At 39.4% G+C, this 18157-nt stretch overlaps 1 protein-coding gene across 3 annotated transcripts; it reads left to right on the forward strand.

Moving 5' to 3' along the window:
* The first annotated feature begins 648 nt into the window (after positions 1 to 648).
* On the forward strand, positions 649 to 17815 carry GCFC2 (GC-rich sequence DNA-binding factor 2). Of its 3 annotated transcripts, none has more exons than XM_063150939.1 (18): positions 649 to 991; positions 2149 to 2256; positions 3632 to 3793; positions 4315 to 4533; positions 5500 to 5579; positions 6507 to 6622; positions 8290 to 8476; positions 8957 to 9080; positions 10342 to 10420; positions 11611 to 11723; positions 12467 to 12666; positions 13071 to 13224; positions 13498 to 13619; positions 14771 to 14847; positions 15026 to 15092; positions 15825 to 15971; positions 16318 to 16442; positions 16771 to 17815. In XM_063150939.1, the coding sequence occupies exons 1-18, from the start codon at positions 649 to 651 to the stop codon at positions 16883 to 16885; spliced, it is 2538 nt and encodes an 845-aa protein (XP_063007009.1). In that variant the 3' UTR covers positions 16886 to 17815. The 3 variants fall into 3 exon arrangements, with proteins under 3 accessions (XP_063007009.1, XP_063007010.1, XP_063007011.1); XM_063150940.1 differs by having other exon boundaries at positions 13074 to 13224; XM_063150941.1 differs by having other exon boundaries at positions 924 to 991; positions 3584 to 3793.
* The last annotated feature ends 342 nt before the right edge of the window (positions 17816 to 18157 follow it).

Raw genomic sequence — 18157 nt, forward strand, 5'->3', positions numbered from 1 at the left:
TTGTGTTGGAAGGGACCTTAAAGGTCATCTAATTCCATTTGTCCCTTCCATGGGCAGGGACAACTTCCAGTAGACAGGTTGCTCAGAGCTCCCTTCAACCTGGCCTTAAAAAGTGTATTTATTCGTTTTTAGTGTATGTTACTACTAATTCTAAAACAGCTATTTTATTTATGCGTAGTTAGGCATTAATAATTACAGTTCAATTTACTATTCATTTACGTAATACATAGCAATCACAAAAGTCTATAAATATTCATTAATAATTATCGCCAAATAACTTTTGCATATTGAAATAATATATTATCATACGTTATTTATAAATTATATTTTATAATACCAGAACTCCACAAACTTTCGATGGTACTGCGGAGGAGGGGGAAGCACCCACCCAGCACGGCAGCCCCGGCACTGAGGGGCTCAGGGTTTGTCCAACCAGTTACATTTTTAGGCATCAATGAATCACCAAAAAACGCCTTGTACATTTTTTTACACCTTTCCCTTCTGCCCCTCCGTCCCTCCCAAGCTCCCGCCCAGCCGCGGGCGGGGCGCGCCGGGGTCACCGCGCGTGCGCGCCGGGCCCCACGTTGGAATCGCGGCGGTCCCGGTAGCGATCCCCGGTAGCGATTCCCGGCAGCGATCCCGGCAGCGATGTTCCGCCGTCCCCCGCGCAACTTCCGCGGCCGGCGGCGCGCAGCCTCCAGCGGCAGCAGCGACGGCGAGCCGGAGCCACAGGCGGAGCCGGCCGCAGCCCCGTCCCCCGACTCGGGCGCCAGCTCGCCCTCGGAGCGGGAAGCGGAGCCCTCGGAGGCCGAGGGCGGTCCCGGCGCGGAGCGGGCGCTGCCCGGGGAGGAGCCGGCCCGCAGCCCCCGCGGGCGGGCGCCCAGAGCCGGGGCGGGCCCGGGCCCGGGGCAGCGCCGAGCCGGGGCCGCAGCGGGGCCGGGCCGGGCCGGGAAGGAGCTGCTGAGCTTCGGCGGCGAGGAGGAGCGGGAAGGTGAGGAGGGATGGAGTGTGTGTGAGCCGCAGAGCACGGCCCGGGGCTCCGGGAGCGGACAGGCTCTGCCTTGGGCTGCCGCCTTAGCGAGCCCCTCCTGCCTGTCTTTGTAAACACACCCAGCCGTGCTCTCTCAGGGCAAGGGCTCTCGGGAGGGTTTGCACGGTGAACCCGGACCAAAACCTGGGCTGGGCCTGGTTAGTCTGGAGAAGACAGAGAGCTGGGCTCATCAGTCCATCTAGATATCTCGAACGCGGGTGCGAGAGAATGGTGCCGGACTCTGTTCGGTGATGCCCAGCAATAGGATGAGGAGCAATGGCCCCAAACTAAAACACAGTAAGTTCCACCTCAACACGAGGAAGAACTTTTTACATCACGGGTGGCAGAGCACTGGAACAGCTGCCGAGGGAGGGCGTGCAGTCTCCCTCTCTGGAGGCATTCCAAGCCCACCTGGACCCATTCCTGTCTCACCTGTTCCAGGTGACCCCACCCTGGCAGGGGGGTTGGCCAAGGGGATCTCCAGAGGTCCCTTTCAACCCTGACAATTCAGTCACTCTGTGAAAAGTACTTTGGCAATTATGTATGTCCACATTCTTTCGGCTGAAAACAACTGAAATCTTCTTAGAACTGGAGAAAATCAGAGAGAACAAGTACTGTGTGCTTCCATGACTGAACAAGCTTATGATGAACAAGCTTAAATAAATGAAACTTGTATGTTTAACTGACACTTCTGGGCTGTTACTGTTGTGGTTGATAAGAGAATGTAGACACCTTGGTGGAGACAATCTACAGAGAGACCCTGCATTTCAGCAGTGCAGTGTTGCTGTGTAGAGGAGGCTGAGCTGCAGCTTTTACCAAAGAGGTGATAGATCATGAGTGATAAAGCCACTGTAATATTTAGAATTAATCTAGCCAGAACTGAAAGACTGGACATAGATAGTCCTTAGTGCCATGGCCTTGTTGACATATTGATGTTTGGTCATAGGTTGGATTTGATCTCAGAGGTCCTTTCCAACCTAATTGATTCTGTGATTCAGAAGTTATGCTGTGCACATGGAGAGTTTACATGCACTTTTGCATGCAGTGCATACACATATATGTGTGTATATTGTTGGCTTTATGAATGTTACTCAGAATCACTTTGTTCTATCTGCTAGGTGAAGAGTTTTTTAAAGTTAAAAAGCCATCCTTCAATGAAGTAACCTTTAGAATTAAAAAGAAGGAAAGCTTACTGCCTGTACAGACAGAAGCTGAAGAAAGCAAAAGTAAGTACTTTTTTTAGTTAAATATTTTATGAAATACATGAAGAGTGATGTAAAAATACTGCTGTTAGATGTTTTTTGCTTGTTAATTGAACCCAGAATTATACTTAAAATGTTAGTTTACAGGTTTATAATTATGATGTATTTGTGCTGAAATTATTTTCAGTTTGACTTTGGTAAAAGATTATCAGAACTTGGAGGCTCTTATTGATTTTGCAGAACCATGAACATCAAAGTTAACAAAGTTTTGATAAGTTTTTACCTCAGCATCATATCTTTCAAACTATGGGCCAGGTATCCACTGCTTATTGCTGTCCGATTGCAGTTTGATCTGAATATTGGCGTTGAGGGAAAATGTGAGCTTAGTAACATTTTGCCTGATGAAGGTTAATAAATTGTGTGCTCTTACAGCATTTAAATGTTTTAATTTAATTCAGTCAATAGCCTAGATTATTCTGGTAGTATCCCTAGTTTCACTGAAATACAGTTGCCCAGAGAGGCTGGGCTCCCCATGCCTGGAAGTGTTCCAGGCCAGGTTGGATGGGGCTGTGAGCATCTGGTCCCCAGGGCAGGGGAATTGGAACTAGATGATCTTTAAGGTGCCTTCCAACCCAAACCTTTCTGTGGTAACTGTTTTGTTTGAATATTTGGAGTTTGTGTGTTTTAGAAACAAGTGCATCTAAAAGTTCTCTTTATGTGTTCCCCTTTTAACACCTCTGTCAATTCACAGATATACCATATTTGCTAATGGTAGATAAAAGTAAATTAGATTGAGATTGGGCAATAATTCCCTTTGAGGTTGTGATTCAGCTGAGATAGTAAATTTTCTTAGTAACTTATAAAAGTATATCATGTTCTTATAAAAGGTGGTACATTCTGTTGTTCATTAATCTTATGATTTACTGAAAGTGTAGTGGCAGATGAAGAGAAATCTGTATTTTTAAAACATTTGATAATAATTGGAGACAAGATAGATAAAAATGTTTATAGTTTAACTAAGACTGCTTTCTAAATGCAGTTTTTCAAGTCAAGAATCCAAATATGCTGCGAGCAATCAGAATATTAATTAGTTGTTATCTGAGAGCTGATCTCATTGCTTTTGTGCATGTAAATACATTCTGTGTCTCAGAAGGACTCATAGTCTTTCTGTGGGAAGCATCATCAAAGATGCTTTTATTCAATACAAGAATTGGCTTGTAAGTGACTCTCTTGGACTGTTAGAATTTGACATGTTTTGATGAGAACAGGTGGAGATGGACAGGTGACCAGTGTTTGCTGCAGCAAGGTGTAAATAATTTCTGGTAACCAGTTATGGCACATCATATTCCAGCACCTGAAACTGAAATAATGGATCATACTTTTTTCCCCTGTAATGAAGAAATCTGTCAGTTGGAGCCTGGAGTTGGCAACACCAAAGATACTCATGAAGAGGATGAGGACAATGAGGATGAAACTTATTCTTCACTGAATGAGGATTACAACAGCTCAGATTCTGAAAATGAATCCAGCTCTCCACAGAGGGGAAAGGATTTATCACCAGGTTAGTTCCCTAGCTTCTTTTTTTTTTTTTTTTTTTTTTTTTTTTTTTTTTTTTTTTTTTTTCCCAAGAAAGCTATTTTAGAACATTTTGTATTTGAAGGACATGACAAGTTAGGTGAGATGAGTTCCACTAAGCTTAAACCACCTAAGATATTGGCATCTGTTTATCCTGAGTCAGGGCTACCCTTCTGGAAGAATAGTGGTTGCCCCACATGTTTAGTTGCAAACTGTGCTAGTTCTAGGAATGGAGCAGAAATTATGAGCCCTGGTTATAGAAGAAAGGCAGCAGAAATTTCCTCTTTAGTGATGCACAATTCCCTTCATGAGGTGAAAATAAAACCTCACTTTGAGGGCTGAGAGCCACTTTTTCATCTCCCTGTATTCTACATGGCAACCATTGTAGAAAACCATCTTGTGTTCTGTATCCAGGGTTGTACAGTGGTGCTGAACAGTTGATGATTGGCATTAGATACAGAGTGTTGCTTTTAGTCTTTCCTTAGATTTTCTCTCTCTTTGATGCAGGCAATATCCCCAGTGCAGCTCAGGTTGAGGCTGCTCGGAGGAAGCGTCACTTAGCCAGGACAGAGGCTGATTATCTTGCCCTGGATGTTTCAAACAGTCCTCAGGTCCCTCAGAGAAGAGGCAGCAGTGATTTGGAGAGTGAAGATGAATCTGAAACAAAGAATCTTGATTTTGCTCCTAAAATGAGAACTCTTAGGCAGAGGATGACTGAAGACATGGGTGAGTTTATGCTGTTTCTCCCAGAGGCTTTGTTTTAGTCTCTGGAGCCATGTGGGACTTGCACAGTAAGGAATGAGGCTTTGCTCCTCAGGGCTCTTGGAAAAAGGCTGTGCAGTTGGTACTTGAGGTTTCTTTATATGGGTCATAAACCTGGTTTAGGTCTCACTGGTGGTGGTGCAGGATACTTTGAGAAATGTTTACAAAATTATTTTTGGCCTTGTTGACTGCAAAAAAATGGCCTTGTAAGAGGCACATTTACTGTGAATAAAGTTACTCTAAGTCCTGCCTCCTGCTTCTGGCCTGGCCTTCTAAGTGCTCTTCCTGCACTGACATTATAAATTTCAAATATGGAAAACAAACAAACAAACAAACCCTCACTCTAGCCCTTCAGAAGTAAACAAACCTACTGCATGCAAAACATAATTGGCTTTTCCATTGTTTTTATTCCCTTAGAGCTGCTTATAGTGTTGTTTATGAAGCACAGGTTTACTTAATTATTTGGATAAGGGCTATAAGGTATGCATATCTATGAGCAGAATCTGCCATTCAGATTAATGTTAACGAGATGTTTTTGTATCTGTAGTTGAGTGTATGTTCTGGAATGCTCAAGGGTTTGTTGGGTGTCTTGTCTTGGTCTATACTTACACTCTTGTTTACATGTATTATGCATGTAGACTTTGTTTTGAGAAATAAAAACAAGATGTTTGTGTGCCTCCTACTGCAGTAGTAGTTGTCTGAGAAACACTTGGGGGAATTAATGTTACTGTGAATCCTACAAATCCCAGTAGCCTTTTCCAAGCCTTCCTTGCCTTTCAGTTTTGCAGTCTTCCATCTGCAGGTTTTTCATCTGCTGTTTTTTGTGTGTATCACTTCTCAGTGTTGGCTGGGAGACCCATTGTTGCTTTAGATGGAGGGGGAAAAATAAAGGCTGTAGTTGGATCTAATAACAGTTGTTTTACTTTCCAGTGTCTCTGAGTGATGCATCAAGTGACGATGAAGCCAAGTGGGAAGAGCAGCAAATAAAGAAAGCTGTTAAAATCTCTCAGGTGACACACATGCTTTCCTAACCATTGGAAGTTGCTTTTTGCTTATAGGCAAGAGAGATTGTCTGGAATACTGTTGTATCTCTGTTCTGCCCTCTTGTTAGGGAGGATCTTAGGAAGTTATTCCCCGATTCTTCAGGGAAAGATGATTAGAAATATGGGAAGATGACAGTGAAAATCTGTAATCTCTGTCTGGCTGGTGAGAAGCAGTGTGGTGGTGTCAGCCCCAGAGGCAGATATCTGTTGTGATAAGAGATCACAAGAAGCAGAGAAGAAAATTCTGAACTCTGATTTTTTTGCTGCTGTGCAAGGGATCTTGAAAGCAAGAGTATGCAGATGATACAAATGTTGCAAAGTTGCAAAGCAAAAATTATTCTTTTATTCTGCTAAATTTCTGTTGACTGGCAATCTGAGAGATCCCTTCACAGTTAAGGAGAATGCTGTCTTTTTCTCAGTAAGTAATTGGCAAAAACTAACTATATTCTGATATGCTGGAAGTTTTGGTTCTGGCTTGGATCACTTACACTGGATCAGACATAGGAGTATCTGAATAACCAGCTCTTTCTTGAAGTCAGTATTGACAGTTGTAGAAATTTTTCCAATTTGGGGAGTAGAGGAATGAGAGAAAGTTACATCCTATTGAGACTGTGTTCAAATCCAGTATGATCTTAGGTCCTCATGTTCCACATGCTTATGGAAAAGTTAATTCTACTCTTCAGGATACAGCAGCAATTTATAGCTGTAGAACCTTGTTAGTTATGGATTTAATGCTTGATTTGATTGGGTTTTGTCTAGATTTTTTTGTGATTGAAATATATGTCTTTGTATCAGATGTCTAGTGTTTAAATGGTATGTCTTGATGATCTGTAGAGTTGCAAAGGGAGAAAATGTGTAAATGGTGTATTAAAAATTGACACTTAATTTTTGTAGGAAATTTGTGACGATGCCTCTGTGCGTAAATATCAGCCAACCAAACCCAAATTTGATACCTCTGTTTCTCTACCACCTGTGAATTTGGAAATTGTGAAGAAGAGACTGACTGAAAGGTAACTCCTTAACTTACTATTTGTCTGAGTTTTTGTCACAGAATGAGGCAACAGCTTTAAAGTCTTACTCTTTTTCTGGAGTGTTGAGCTTTGTTTGGGTTGTTACCAAGTGTAATGATGTCTAATTGAGTACTACAATTTTTTACTTTATGTGGCAATACTTTGTTTCAGGGCAGCATTTGGACTTCCCAAGAGTGTTTCTGTCAACTTGAACATTAGAACATAAATTCTTTTATTTGGCAGCAGCTTTTTATGGTTACTGGTAGTTCTTGACAGAAGCCTTGGCCTGTTTTCCCAGCAAGAAGAACTTCACTGGGGGCAGGTGGAGCTGGCACTCTCAATTCTCCTATGGTAGTTCTTATACCAGCTGCAAAAATAGCCCAGTATTTCCCAAAGGAGCCCAGGTTCTCTACAGCCTGTTCAGAACATGCCTGGATCTTCTTTAGTTGTGTGCTAGGCTGTGACTTTTCTTGGGCTGCTCAGCTGCTGTGTGGACAGCTGAAGTGGACATGGGAACCTCCTAGAGGGTGTGTGGGAAGGACAGCTGGGGTCAGGCATCCCAAGGTAAGCCATCCCCTGTCATCCCTCCCAGCACTGGGAAGCAGCTGTTCAGATAAGTTTAGACAAGTAACTTAATACAAGTGAAACATAAATTGTGCTGTGAACTTGCACCAAACTCTGTGTAATATTTGCTTTGTACAGACCATCATTGCTGCATTTGTTTAGAGAAGTGAAACTAAGTTGGACTAAATATTTTTGTGGAATGGTATGCTTTCTTAGCTTTAATCACCTGAAGGGAATTGATGTACAGAATCAAATAAGAAAGCATAAGAATACAGCTGTCAAGAGTGGGAAATTTGTCTGGGAAACAGCAAGAAGGGGAGAGGGAATGTGTTTGGTGTAGGTACAAACCTGTTTTGTTTGTAGATGTTTTTAACATATTAAGTGTTGAAATAAATCAATATTTTTTTCTTTTTAATTGGTAGCACAACACAATAGCTTAGTTAATCTGTTTTCTTTGGGAAGTGTTTAGTTCAGGGAGGTAAAATAAGTTGTGGTCTGTGCCTTGATTCTGTTACAGACTGCTCAAACTGAGCAAACACTTGGGATATGTAAGGAGGGAAGGAGTAAAAAAGAGAGAAAGCAGAGTTGTAATATATGTAAATGTTTGTGTGCTACATGTCTTGGTGTTTATCCCTCAGCAGTGAGAGCTGTCAGTTGGTTTGTGTTTAATAGTGAGCACATTGTGAATACTACAGGTACTTCTGTCCATGCAGCTTTTTATTAACTGGTACGGACATGTTGATGTGAGCTGTAGTTTTTACCAGATTACATTGGGTAGAATCTATTTAATAATGTGATACCCTGTAATTTTGGCTTTTATGGTTTTGGAAAGTGTGGTGTATTGAAGAGTCCAGGTAAAATACCTGTGGTGCTTTCCAAACCAGCACCATATAAATGACATTTGGGTCACCAAAGCATGATGGTTGTTCCTACCCTGTAAATGTTGGCATGGGTAGATCTTTCAGTGCTGCTCAGGTCAAATGCAAGTGCTGTTATTAGCACAGGCAAAGATTTTGTATGTGATTATAATGGGAGAAATGTTTTGGAGTGCATCAGCTGTTAAGATGGCAATAGTTCTGATAGTCTGGGTTTCTCTCTTTCAGGATAACATCCTTACAGGATGTGCACCGTGCCCACCAGACAGAGTATGAAAAATATATGGAGGATATTGAGAGCTCAAAGATGTCTGTCCAGGAGCTGGAGAAGTCTTCAGATGCAGCTCTGAATTACAAATTCTACAGGACCATGAAAACATATGTAGAAAACTTGATAAACTGTTTGAATGAAAAAGTATGTATATTTTCCTCTTTTTTTTTTTTTTTTTTAAGATGATAAAGGTGTATTCTATCAGTGAAAAATGAGAGATACCACCCAGTTAAAAATCAGTTCTATCAGAATCAAATTTAATTTTAATTTAATTTTGTGTCACTTCGCAGTTGTGAATTTCTTCAGGTAACTTTAAACAGAAGACATGTTAGTGAATACATTTTCTTTAGTGGCTAGTGCCTTAAATGCAAACTGCAGTAAAACAAGGGACACCAGTGGTGTCCTGGTGAATTCTTTTGTACGAAGTCTTAGTCCTTGATGTATAACTGGCGTGTAGTTTGTGTTTTCAGCCTGAAAACTCCCATGACCAGGAACTTACTTGTCAATCTATGATACTTCTGTTCTAATTTCACAGCCATACAAAAAACCCATGGATGTTGGTTTTTGTTCATTCTTGTGAGATTTAACCAATTGAAAGCCTGATTGGTGCTTGCTGTGTTGCAGCTGAAGGACATTAATGAGCTGGAATGGGCTGTGCATGCCCTTCTGCAGCAACAAGCCATGAGAGTATCGAAGCGAAGGCAGGAGGAGCTGAAAAATGAATCTGCTTACATTCAGCATCTGACAAGTTAGTACAAAGTTCAAATTTTCACTGAGAAAGTAATTTCTGTCTTTGAGCAGAAATACAGTTAATACCTGCTTTAAGATTTTAATTTTCACCTTTGATCCCCTTTCCCCTTCCCATTGTCAGTAGGTGTGTTATATTGTACCTCATTTGAAATTCTTACCTTATTAATGCCCATGACACTTTTTCTCTGGCTTAATTTCTCTAAATATAAGGTGACCAAGTACCTTGTCAATTTTTAATTTTTCAATTTCCCATCAATATTTAAAACGAAAAATGTGAGTCAGTTTTCCAGTAGGTCTCAAGTTGGAGAAAGCTTGCTTATTACTGAATTCTGTGAATATCTGAAAAAGCTGAGTGTGTAATTGGCAACATCACTTTTACCTGAGGGTGTCTGTAAGGCTATATGTGTGCCCAGATTGAAGATTTCAAACCAAGAGGTGACACCCATGTGGCAGAGCATGAAGAGAGAAGCTACTCTGTGTAGGGATTTTATCTAAAAGAAGACTGTGTTTCAATCACTGTAGGAAAAATTAGTACAGTTTTCTCAGCTCATATTTTCTTTCCTCACTAAGGTATTGTTTATATGCTGTGTGAATCTCTAGCTGCTGCTATTTAAGCCCAAACAAACCAGACCTCCAAAACCCTTTAAAACTGTTCAGGCAAAGCTGAGAGCAATCTGCTTGGAGCTTCTGGGAACAGATGGAGGGCAGATGCACTGGATCCTGGTAAATACTAAATCATATGGGTTCAGTCTTCTCACTTGAGGGGATAAACTGCTGATGAGAAAGTAGCAGCCTGGATGGTTTTGTAAAATGGGGTGGCAAACTGACAACAGGTGTAAGGAGAGAAGGGTAATGCCATAATAAGAATGGCTATTAAAATGATTTTACTTCCAGCTCATTACAAATGAGACTGCACTTGCATGTTTAGCGGCACATAGCATTGTTTTTTATGTTCCTAATTATATTTAATATAGTGGAAAGGCTGTTTTTTCTTACATGATAGTACTTCAGTAGTAGTACACCCTTTGTCTTTGGCATGTTTTGCACATCAGCCATTTATTAAGGCTACAAGGAATTCACTCTGGTGTACTCTGGACACTGTTAGAGTTTTGATTAGGTTTGTTCTTTTGTTGTCTATTTTCCAAATTAAAAAAAAAAAAAAACTAAAAGAACAATAGAAGGAGATTGTTTCCTGTTTGAAAATAAAACAGGAACTTTAAAAATGCACCACTTTATTTTTGGCTGTTTCTGTCTTACAGGTGGGAATGACAAACCAGTGAAAAGCAAATTGGAGGGTGGTGAGAAGACACAAGTTCTGGAAATGTGTGAGCATCGAAGGTAACTCTTACACAGAGATGCACTTAACTGATAAATGTGCTGTGCACTGACTTCTGTCATTCCTGCAGTCATGAATGTAAACCTGTAGGGTTACTAAAGGAGATTACACTAAAAATACTTCAGTATTTGCTTTCCCGAACTTGAAGTACATGGAAGCCATTATGCTATAATGTCATTCTCTTCATATTGATTTGAACCTGAATGTTAATACAGCTGGATATTTTAAACTAAAAAGTGTTAAGTGAGACAAAATTATGAGGGGAGCTTTTTTCTTCCTATTTTAATTAATAATATTATTAACTTTTACAGATATATATTTTTATCTTCTGTATAAATAGCAAAATTGGGCAGAATTGTTTCTGCTGGAGAGGTGATGGTGAGTGAAGCAAATCAACCTCTAGCCCCAGGTCTACTATCAGTGTAGGTCAGACAGATGCTACATTTTTGATGTTACAGTGTTCAGAGATTGGTACTATTTTTTAAAAAATATTATTGGGAGCTTTGAAAGTTTTATAGTTGTTACCTCAAGTCATAACTATACTTTGAAGCAGCAAGTACCTTGAAATTTTACTGGAGGAAAGGTGGTGTAATAAGAATAACTTCCTCTCAAAGTAGTTAACTTTTAATGCTAATTGATAAGAATAACTCTTTAAAAGTATTTATGCAATATCACTTCCATATTATTTATCATTTTCCTGTGGTAGAAATTCAAGCCATTGATTTTGCAGCCTGTTTCTCTTGATGCCATGGCAATAGTTTTTGGAACACCACTGGCACGTGGGTGCTATCACCTTTTTCCTGTGGGTTGTTGAACAAGTGATCCAGGACTGGCAGGACAGTCTGAGAGCTCAGTAAATACAGTTCAACACCAGATGCTCAGTGTTGCAGGTGGGATGAGTTGTTAGCCTCATCAGTGGTGATGAAGTGTAGGGAAAGTTATTGCATGGCTCATGGGGGAGGTCAGAGATGTTGCTCTAAGCTCTTGGATGTCAGTTCCCAAATCCCCTCCTATTTCCACAGTTTAGGAGTCCTTTTGGTTCTGTAGTCACTGTTGCTTCCGCATTGCTTCTCCTCAGGCTGTTGTTCTCATGACTTGTTTTAAGTACATTTTTTGAAGTTGGATTATTTCTTTAAGCTGTCTCCTGCAGACACAGGAGAGATAACTCATCTGGGTTCATTCCCAAATGCAGGGCTTGCAGGCGGCAGGCGAGGGAGCACTCAGGAGAAGGAGATCACCACGAGGGCTTGTCCAGTGATGAGGAGCTGACTCCCACAGAGCTGGACGAGTTCCAGAAGAGCAAAGGTTGGTGATAGTCTTTATGTGGTTTCCTAGAACAAGATCTCTTTTTGGTATTTCTTTAATGAATTTTTTAAGGAAAAGTAGAGGAATACTTCATTTGAGTTCCATGTTTTTATTTGCACACTGTAGAAAAAAATGCACCCAGGCAGTTCTGACTAATGACTTGGGAGGAATGAATGAATGGTTGTAGATTTCTTGTGGTGTCAGTTATGTGGTGGCAGCACTCTACATGGCTTTTTGAACTAGAGGTTAGCTCTGTCAGATTCTGCCAGAGCTGATCTGGCAGTACTCAGTGCAGTGCTGCAACATGTTTTGTACAGTCAATTTATTTCCTGAAGCTAGAGTGTGAATTAAAGGTTGCTTACAGTGTTTTAATTATCTTCAGTGAATGGATGAAGAGGAGGAGAGAAAGGTATAATAACTTTTCTTAACGGCAGAAGGATTTTCATGCCTGAAATTTTATCATTCTGTAACAAAGTTTGAAATACAGTGGTTATATAAATCTGTGAAAAAGGTCATGAACAAACTTACCTTTCCTTGGTATTCTGACGCTATTTTTCTCTACAACTGGGTTCTTGTGGGACCTGCTTTTAAACCATTTCAGTGTCAGGTGTGTCAAAGATAAATAACAAATGCAATTCTCATAAAAATATCTCTTATGTCCTATAGATGCATAAACCCTTCAGCTTATGCCTCAATAAGTTCTGTGATTGTTTCTTTTTATTCCCAATGAATATTATCCATAGATAACGTTTTAGAGGATAGTAGGAAAATCTTTGAAGATGTACATGCAGATTTTTGTGACATCAGAAAAATCCTGTTGAAATTCCAGGAATGGAAAGAGAAGTTTCCTGACTCTTACTGTGATGCTTACATCAGTTTCTGCCTGCCTAAGTTATTAAACCCATTGATCAGAGCTCATTTAATAAGTTGGAATCCTCTTGAGGTGGGTGCATCAGCTAACATTTTTGTTAAAAATTGTATCTGTGTGTGTATGATGTATTAATATGAAGAATGATTTTTTTTTCCTATACCTAGCACAGTGAATTAGAAATTAGGAAAGCTACTGTGTTGTTTCAAAAACTGAAGCATATTGTGGAATATTCTTAACTTTCCCCTTTCCTTTTACCTCCAGCCCCTTTTACACCTCCTGTAAAAACAGTTCTCCTGGGTTCTTTGAAGACACTTGAAGAATCCCACCCATTAAATTGTAGCTTTAAAACTAGTTTTGCTCTTTTGGCCCATTCAGTGATAAGGGTGAAGCTGAAATTAAGTGGGAATTTGGGTGTTGCTGGATTGAGCTTTTCTGTTAATGCTGACAACATTCAACTAACAGGATTCATCTTTCAGCAGAATTTTACAGAGTTGGAAGAGATGCCCTGGTTCAGAGCTATAGAAGAATTCAGCGATGCAGAAAATGTATCTGAATCAAAAAGAGATGATGATCATGATAAAGAAGTTTTGCCTAGAGTGATTGAAAAAACTGTTTTTCCCAAAATTACAGGTATGATAAGATTGTATTGAAATCATTCACTGCAGCTACACAATCAAACCTTAAGTAAAAATGATAATATCAAATAACGTTGGTGATATCACAGTGCTCCAAGATGTAATGATTGTGTAGTTCCACAGAGTGGGGCTGAGGTGGCCTCTTCAAAATTATTGTGGGAGGCTGAGCTTTTTGTATGTTTACTTCTGTTACATTGTAATGGCTTGAAACTAGGGCAGATAAGTAACTTGCATATTATGAATGAAAAAAGTTCCTGTTTTTTTTCAGCATTTGTGAAGAGCGTCTGGGATCCTTTATCTACTTCACAGACAAAGAACCTCGTACAGCTTTGCAATAACATCTTTGGAAAACAAATCCTTGCCAAAAACGAGTCCAGCCGAGCAAGAGAGGTAAAAGCTGTGGTACCGAGAAAGGGGAGCTTCACCCACTGTGTACTTCTATGTGTGCTCCTGTGGGCACTGAGAACATTCTCCTGAAGCTGTTTGGTTCTGATTACTTTTTTGTTTTGCCACTTAGATGATTTAACAGTTAAACTTCCAGCTCTCTGATGCTATCCTTGTTGAAGATGATGAGGCAGAAATCAGCTGCTGTCAGTAGAAAAATTCTGCCTGTATCTATCCAGAATCTGTTTGTAGATCTAATCTTCCTTCACTGCAATAACAATAATTTGCATTTAATTATCTTTTCAAATTTGAGATTTATATGCTAGTAATGCTTCAGTGGTGCATCCCTTAAGCATTTATTTATAAAGTAGGCCTAGAATTTTAAAACTTGAGAATTTCCTAAGGTTGGTTAATTGGTGAGGAGGAAAACTACTATGTAATCCTAGCAATCCTTTAATAATTACTTTTATATACACAGTCACTCTAGGAAGCCCTTCTTAGCCTGATTCTGGGTTTATTCTGATGTAAATCAGGAAGTTTATCTAGTGAAAATGGGATGGATTAAGTGCTGAAACAGGATGGATGTTTGGGCCCTGAGTATGAAAAGAAATATTTTAAAGAAAATGTTTATGCCTTCCAAAGTCTGCTGTTTTGAAACCATGGCTTTAAGTCAAGTGATACAACTGATCTTAGCAAGAACTTTAATAAATAGGCTTAAAAAAAAAAGCTAGGTGGCAATCTATGGCACCTGAAAACATGTTGCTCAAAAATTCATGCTATCCTAGCTATGGTGATTTTTCTTTACATAGAATTTAACATCTTTTAATGGAGATCCCATGTGTATAACGTGCTTTGGTTTTAATTTGTACAGTTTTCTTGCTGCCTTGCAGATTAATGTGCAAAAACAGGCCTCACCTAGGGATATAGCTTATGGATATAGCAAAACCCTCTAGGCCAAGCCTATAGATAATTACAGCTGTGATTTGTCTGCTGTTTCTATTTTCTATTCAGGGTCTCAATGTGTGTTATATACAAATGGCAGCTGCACTTATCTCTAAGATATCAGACCTCTGGAAGAACTAAATAACCTCTGAGGTTGTAACAAATGGAATATGAAGTCTTTCTTCTGAGGACACATTAATAATTCTTTTTAATAGGATTTGATGAACACGGTGGTCCTAAGGATGAAGAAATCTGTAGAGGAAGATGTCTTTATTCCTCTGTATCCTAAAAGGTAAGCTAACCCTCTGACTCTCTTCAGTTTGGATTTTTGGTTTATCCCCTACAGATGTAGATGAAATACTAGACATGTAGACATCCATGTCTGAGAGATCAGATGTCTGTTTATCTTCTTTTAAATCCAGCAAAAAATAATCTTTATTTTAACTTTTTATTTTTCTTCCTATGACCAGCACTGTGGAAGACAAGTCATCACTACGTTCAAAATTTCAAGAGAGACGGTTTTGGTCAGCTGTTAAGGTAGAGAAAATAGGGCTGGATTTGTTCTCTTTGTCCTCTCTGAAATTAATTTCATTGGAAACATTAACATCCCAGACCATATTTCAGTTTTCCTGCTATTCGTGTTGCCTGTCCTCCTCCTTGGCTCAGAGCAGGTTAATTTTCAGGTAGCTTAACCTCAAGGTGTTTTACCTTCACAAACACAGCCTTACACCAGACTCAAAAATTACAGTTGTAAGGATTTATAGTGATAGAGGCAACAGGAAAACCCCTCAGTGCCTAATAATACTGATGAACTACAAAAAAACCTTTGTGATGCCACAAACTTTAGCATCATCATGTCATGAGGGACAGTCTGTGTGTCATCTTGTCCTGGGCAGCTGATGTAACTTTTTCACTTCTGTCTTTGCTTCTCTGACAGTTTGCTTAGTTGCCTTCTGTACTTAGCAAATTGTTAAACCCCCTAGAAGGGTAAAAGTTTCTTCCCACCCTTGGGAGGTCATGTATAGACATACACAGGTGTATCTATACATACAGATAGATGCACTTGTAAAATTAATTAGCTTTTTTACTCTATGCAATTTATTAGTGGCTAACTGACCAGAAGTTTGAAGAGTGTAAATTCTAGAGTTTGAGGATTTGTACTGGATGCACATATTACCTTTCTGTGTTTTTCTTTTATGAAACTTATAAGAGTTTTGGCATACTTAGAGCCAGCAGCTCTACAGATTCTTTGTTTCTGCATTACTGCAGCTGCTCTCCAACGTTGTTCTTTGGGATGGGATTGTCCAGGAAGACAAGGTCCGTGATTTGGGCCTGAGCAAGCTGCTGAATCGTTACCTTCTGCTGAACATCCTGAACACACCTCTAGGGCCAGATAACATCAAAAAGTGTAATAAGGTAAAAGATAATGTTCATTCCAGGAGGGTGTATGCACAAAGCCTTTTGTTTTTCATGAAGAGGGGGTCAAAACTGAAGATGGAATACTTAAAAACAAAGAAAATGTAAACATATAAAATATGATTTTATTTTTTTCTTTTAACAACCTTGCTGCATAAGACCATTTTAGAGCAAATACTGGTCTGTAGGTTCTTAAGCATAACTACTTAGAGAGATAATCAATATTGGTTTAAAGGAAAAAACACGCTAATAATGACTGAACCTGCCAGAAGGTTCCTGTCAGAAATAATGTGACTTGGTTATATTGAAATGCTTGTTAAACTTTTTCCAAATACTGTGTTAACAGGTGGTTGCATGCCTCCCAGAAAGATGGTTCCAAGATCTCAAGGGTGGATCAACTCTCCCTGAATTACTGAACTTCAGCCAGCACTTGCTGCAATGTGCCCATGCGCTACACAAGGACAACCACAGGTGATGGATGAGGCTGTCCTTGAGATTGAAGTGCTTCCCCAAATACTTTGTGTTAAAATTTTTTAAAATTCCTTAAACACCTTATATTTGACACTTTAAAGTATGCTCATGTCATGTGTATATATATATATATACCTGAAAGAAAAGATGGAGTCTAACGTGAAGGAGCACTTGAGCAGTCCTTGTTTACTGTGAGAGTTTGAGATGGCTGACATTGTTTGCTGTTGATGATCAGGGTAGCCAAGGTCAGGAAACAAAAATTATAGTTTAGACAGGTTAATAAAAGTGCTGCTATATTTTAAATGTTTTTTATTTTATTCTTAAATAGTGATGAAACAAAAGAAGTTCTTCTCCTGCTGGTGAAAATTGGAGCTTTGCATATTGTAGAAGACTTCATTGAAGAGCATAAACTTGAACACCTTAAAGCAATGATTGGGAAATAGAAACTTTTGAAGGAATGCTTACATTACTGAAACAAGCCACAGTGAACCAGTTCTAATATGAAATTTAATTAGTGGATCCTGCCTACTCAGAGGTAGTGGTAGTCACTATCTTGGTGTTAAATACATGAGGTGTTTTTTCAAAATGTCTTTTACGGCCATCTACTCCTAGATTAGGGAATATTTAGAAATCGCAGTTGTCAAAGCAATGGTTCAGGCATTCTAAAATGTGTGACAGTGCTTTAGTGCTGTATCCTTCTTGAATGGAATCCTGCAAACAGAAAGTGCCTGTGAACTTCATCACTGCTAGCCAGCTTGACAGGTTATTTTCAGTATTAATTGCCAAATACCACTCTGACTCAGCAGTCACTGAGCTCTTCTGACTTGTGGCCCAGAGTGATTTTTGGTGGGGTTATTGTTCAGCCATTCCTAATGAAAAGGATTCATGATGCCCCTGATACAGAAACAAGGGGGGTCAGTGTGCAGGTAAGGAATCAGGATTTTCATCACAGACACTGTGATGATGAGAACAGAACAAGTTACTTTTTAGTAACTGGAATTCTAGAAATCTCCCTTTGCTTCCCAGTAAGCTCTACAGAACTTTACTTCTTCATATCCTTATTAGGATATTATTTCTAATGTTTTGTAATTTTGTATATTTGCAATAAATATTGTTACAGAATACCAGGGATGTTTCATTGTAAAAACTAATGCATCACAGAATCTATGTTTGTGACTATTTCTCCAAAATCTTCTGGGAATAGAATTTAACTCTTGTAGACTTAATCTTTATGCCTTCTTTTTATATTTTTTTTAAGTTAAAAAGATATTTTTGTAAAATATTTTAATTGTAAATAGGTTTGATCAGTATTACAGATGAAAGATTAAAATAATTTGGTTTGTTTTTGAAAATAAAATATTTTACTGTGGTAATGACTGTTACAGCTCAGTTCTTTAACATGTGACAATGTTTTTAAGTTGTATGAAAAAAAGCCCCTCCAGCTCCACTAACTTACAGCAGCTTCAGGACTTATGTTGCAAATAATGTTTTCTAATAATCAATTTCTGCTGTTTTCCCTCTCAGAATGCCAACAAAAATGCAACTGCTGATCAGCAATCGCCACAAGCTCATGATCTCATTGCTTTTCTCTTGTTTTGCTTTGCCTCATCCCAGCTTGTCTCTAGCACCAGCCTTGTGCCATGACAAATATGTAATTGATGTTCTGTCACAATTTAGCTCTGTAGATGTTTGTTTCTGGAAGAAAGATTCCTTGT

This window comes from Melospiza melodia, chromosome 3 (assembly GCF_035770615.1).
Source record: "Melospiza melodia melodia isolate bMelMel2 chromosome 3, bMelMel2.pri, whole genome shotgun sequence".
Lineage (NCBI taxonomy): Eukaryota > Metazoa > Chordata > Aves > Passeriformes > Passerellidae > Melospiza > Melospiza melodia.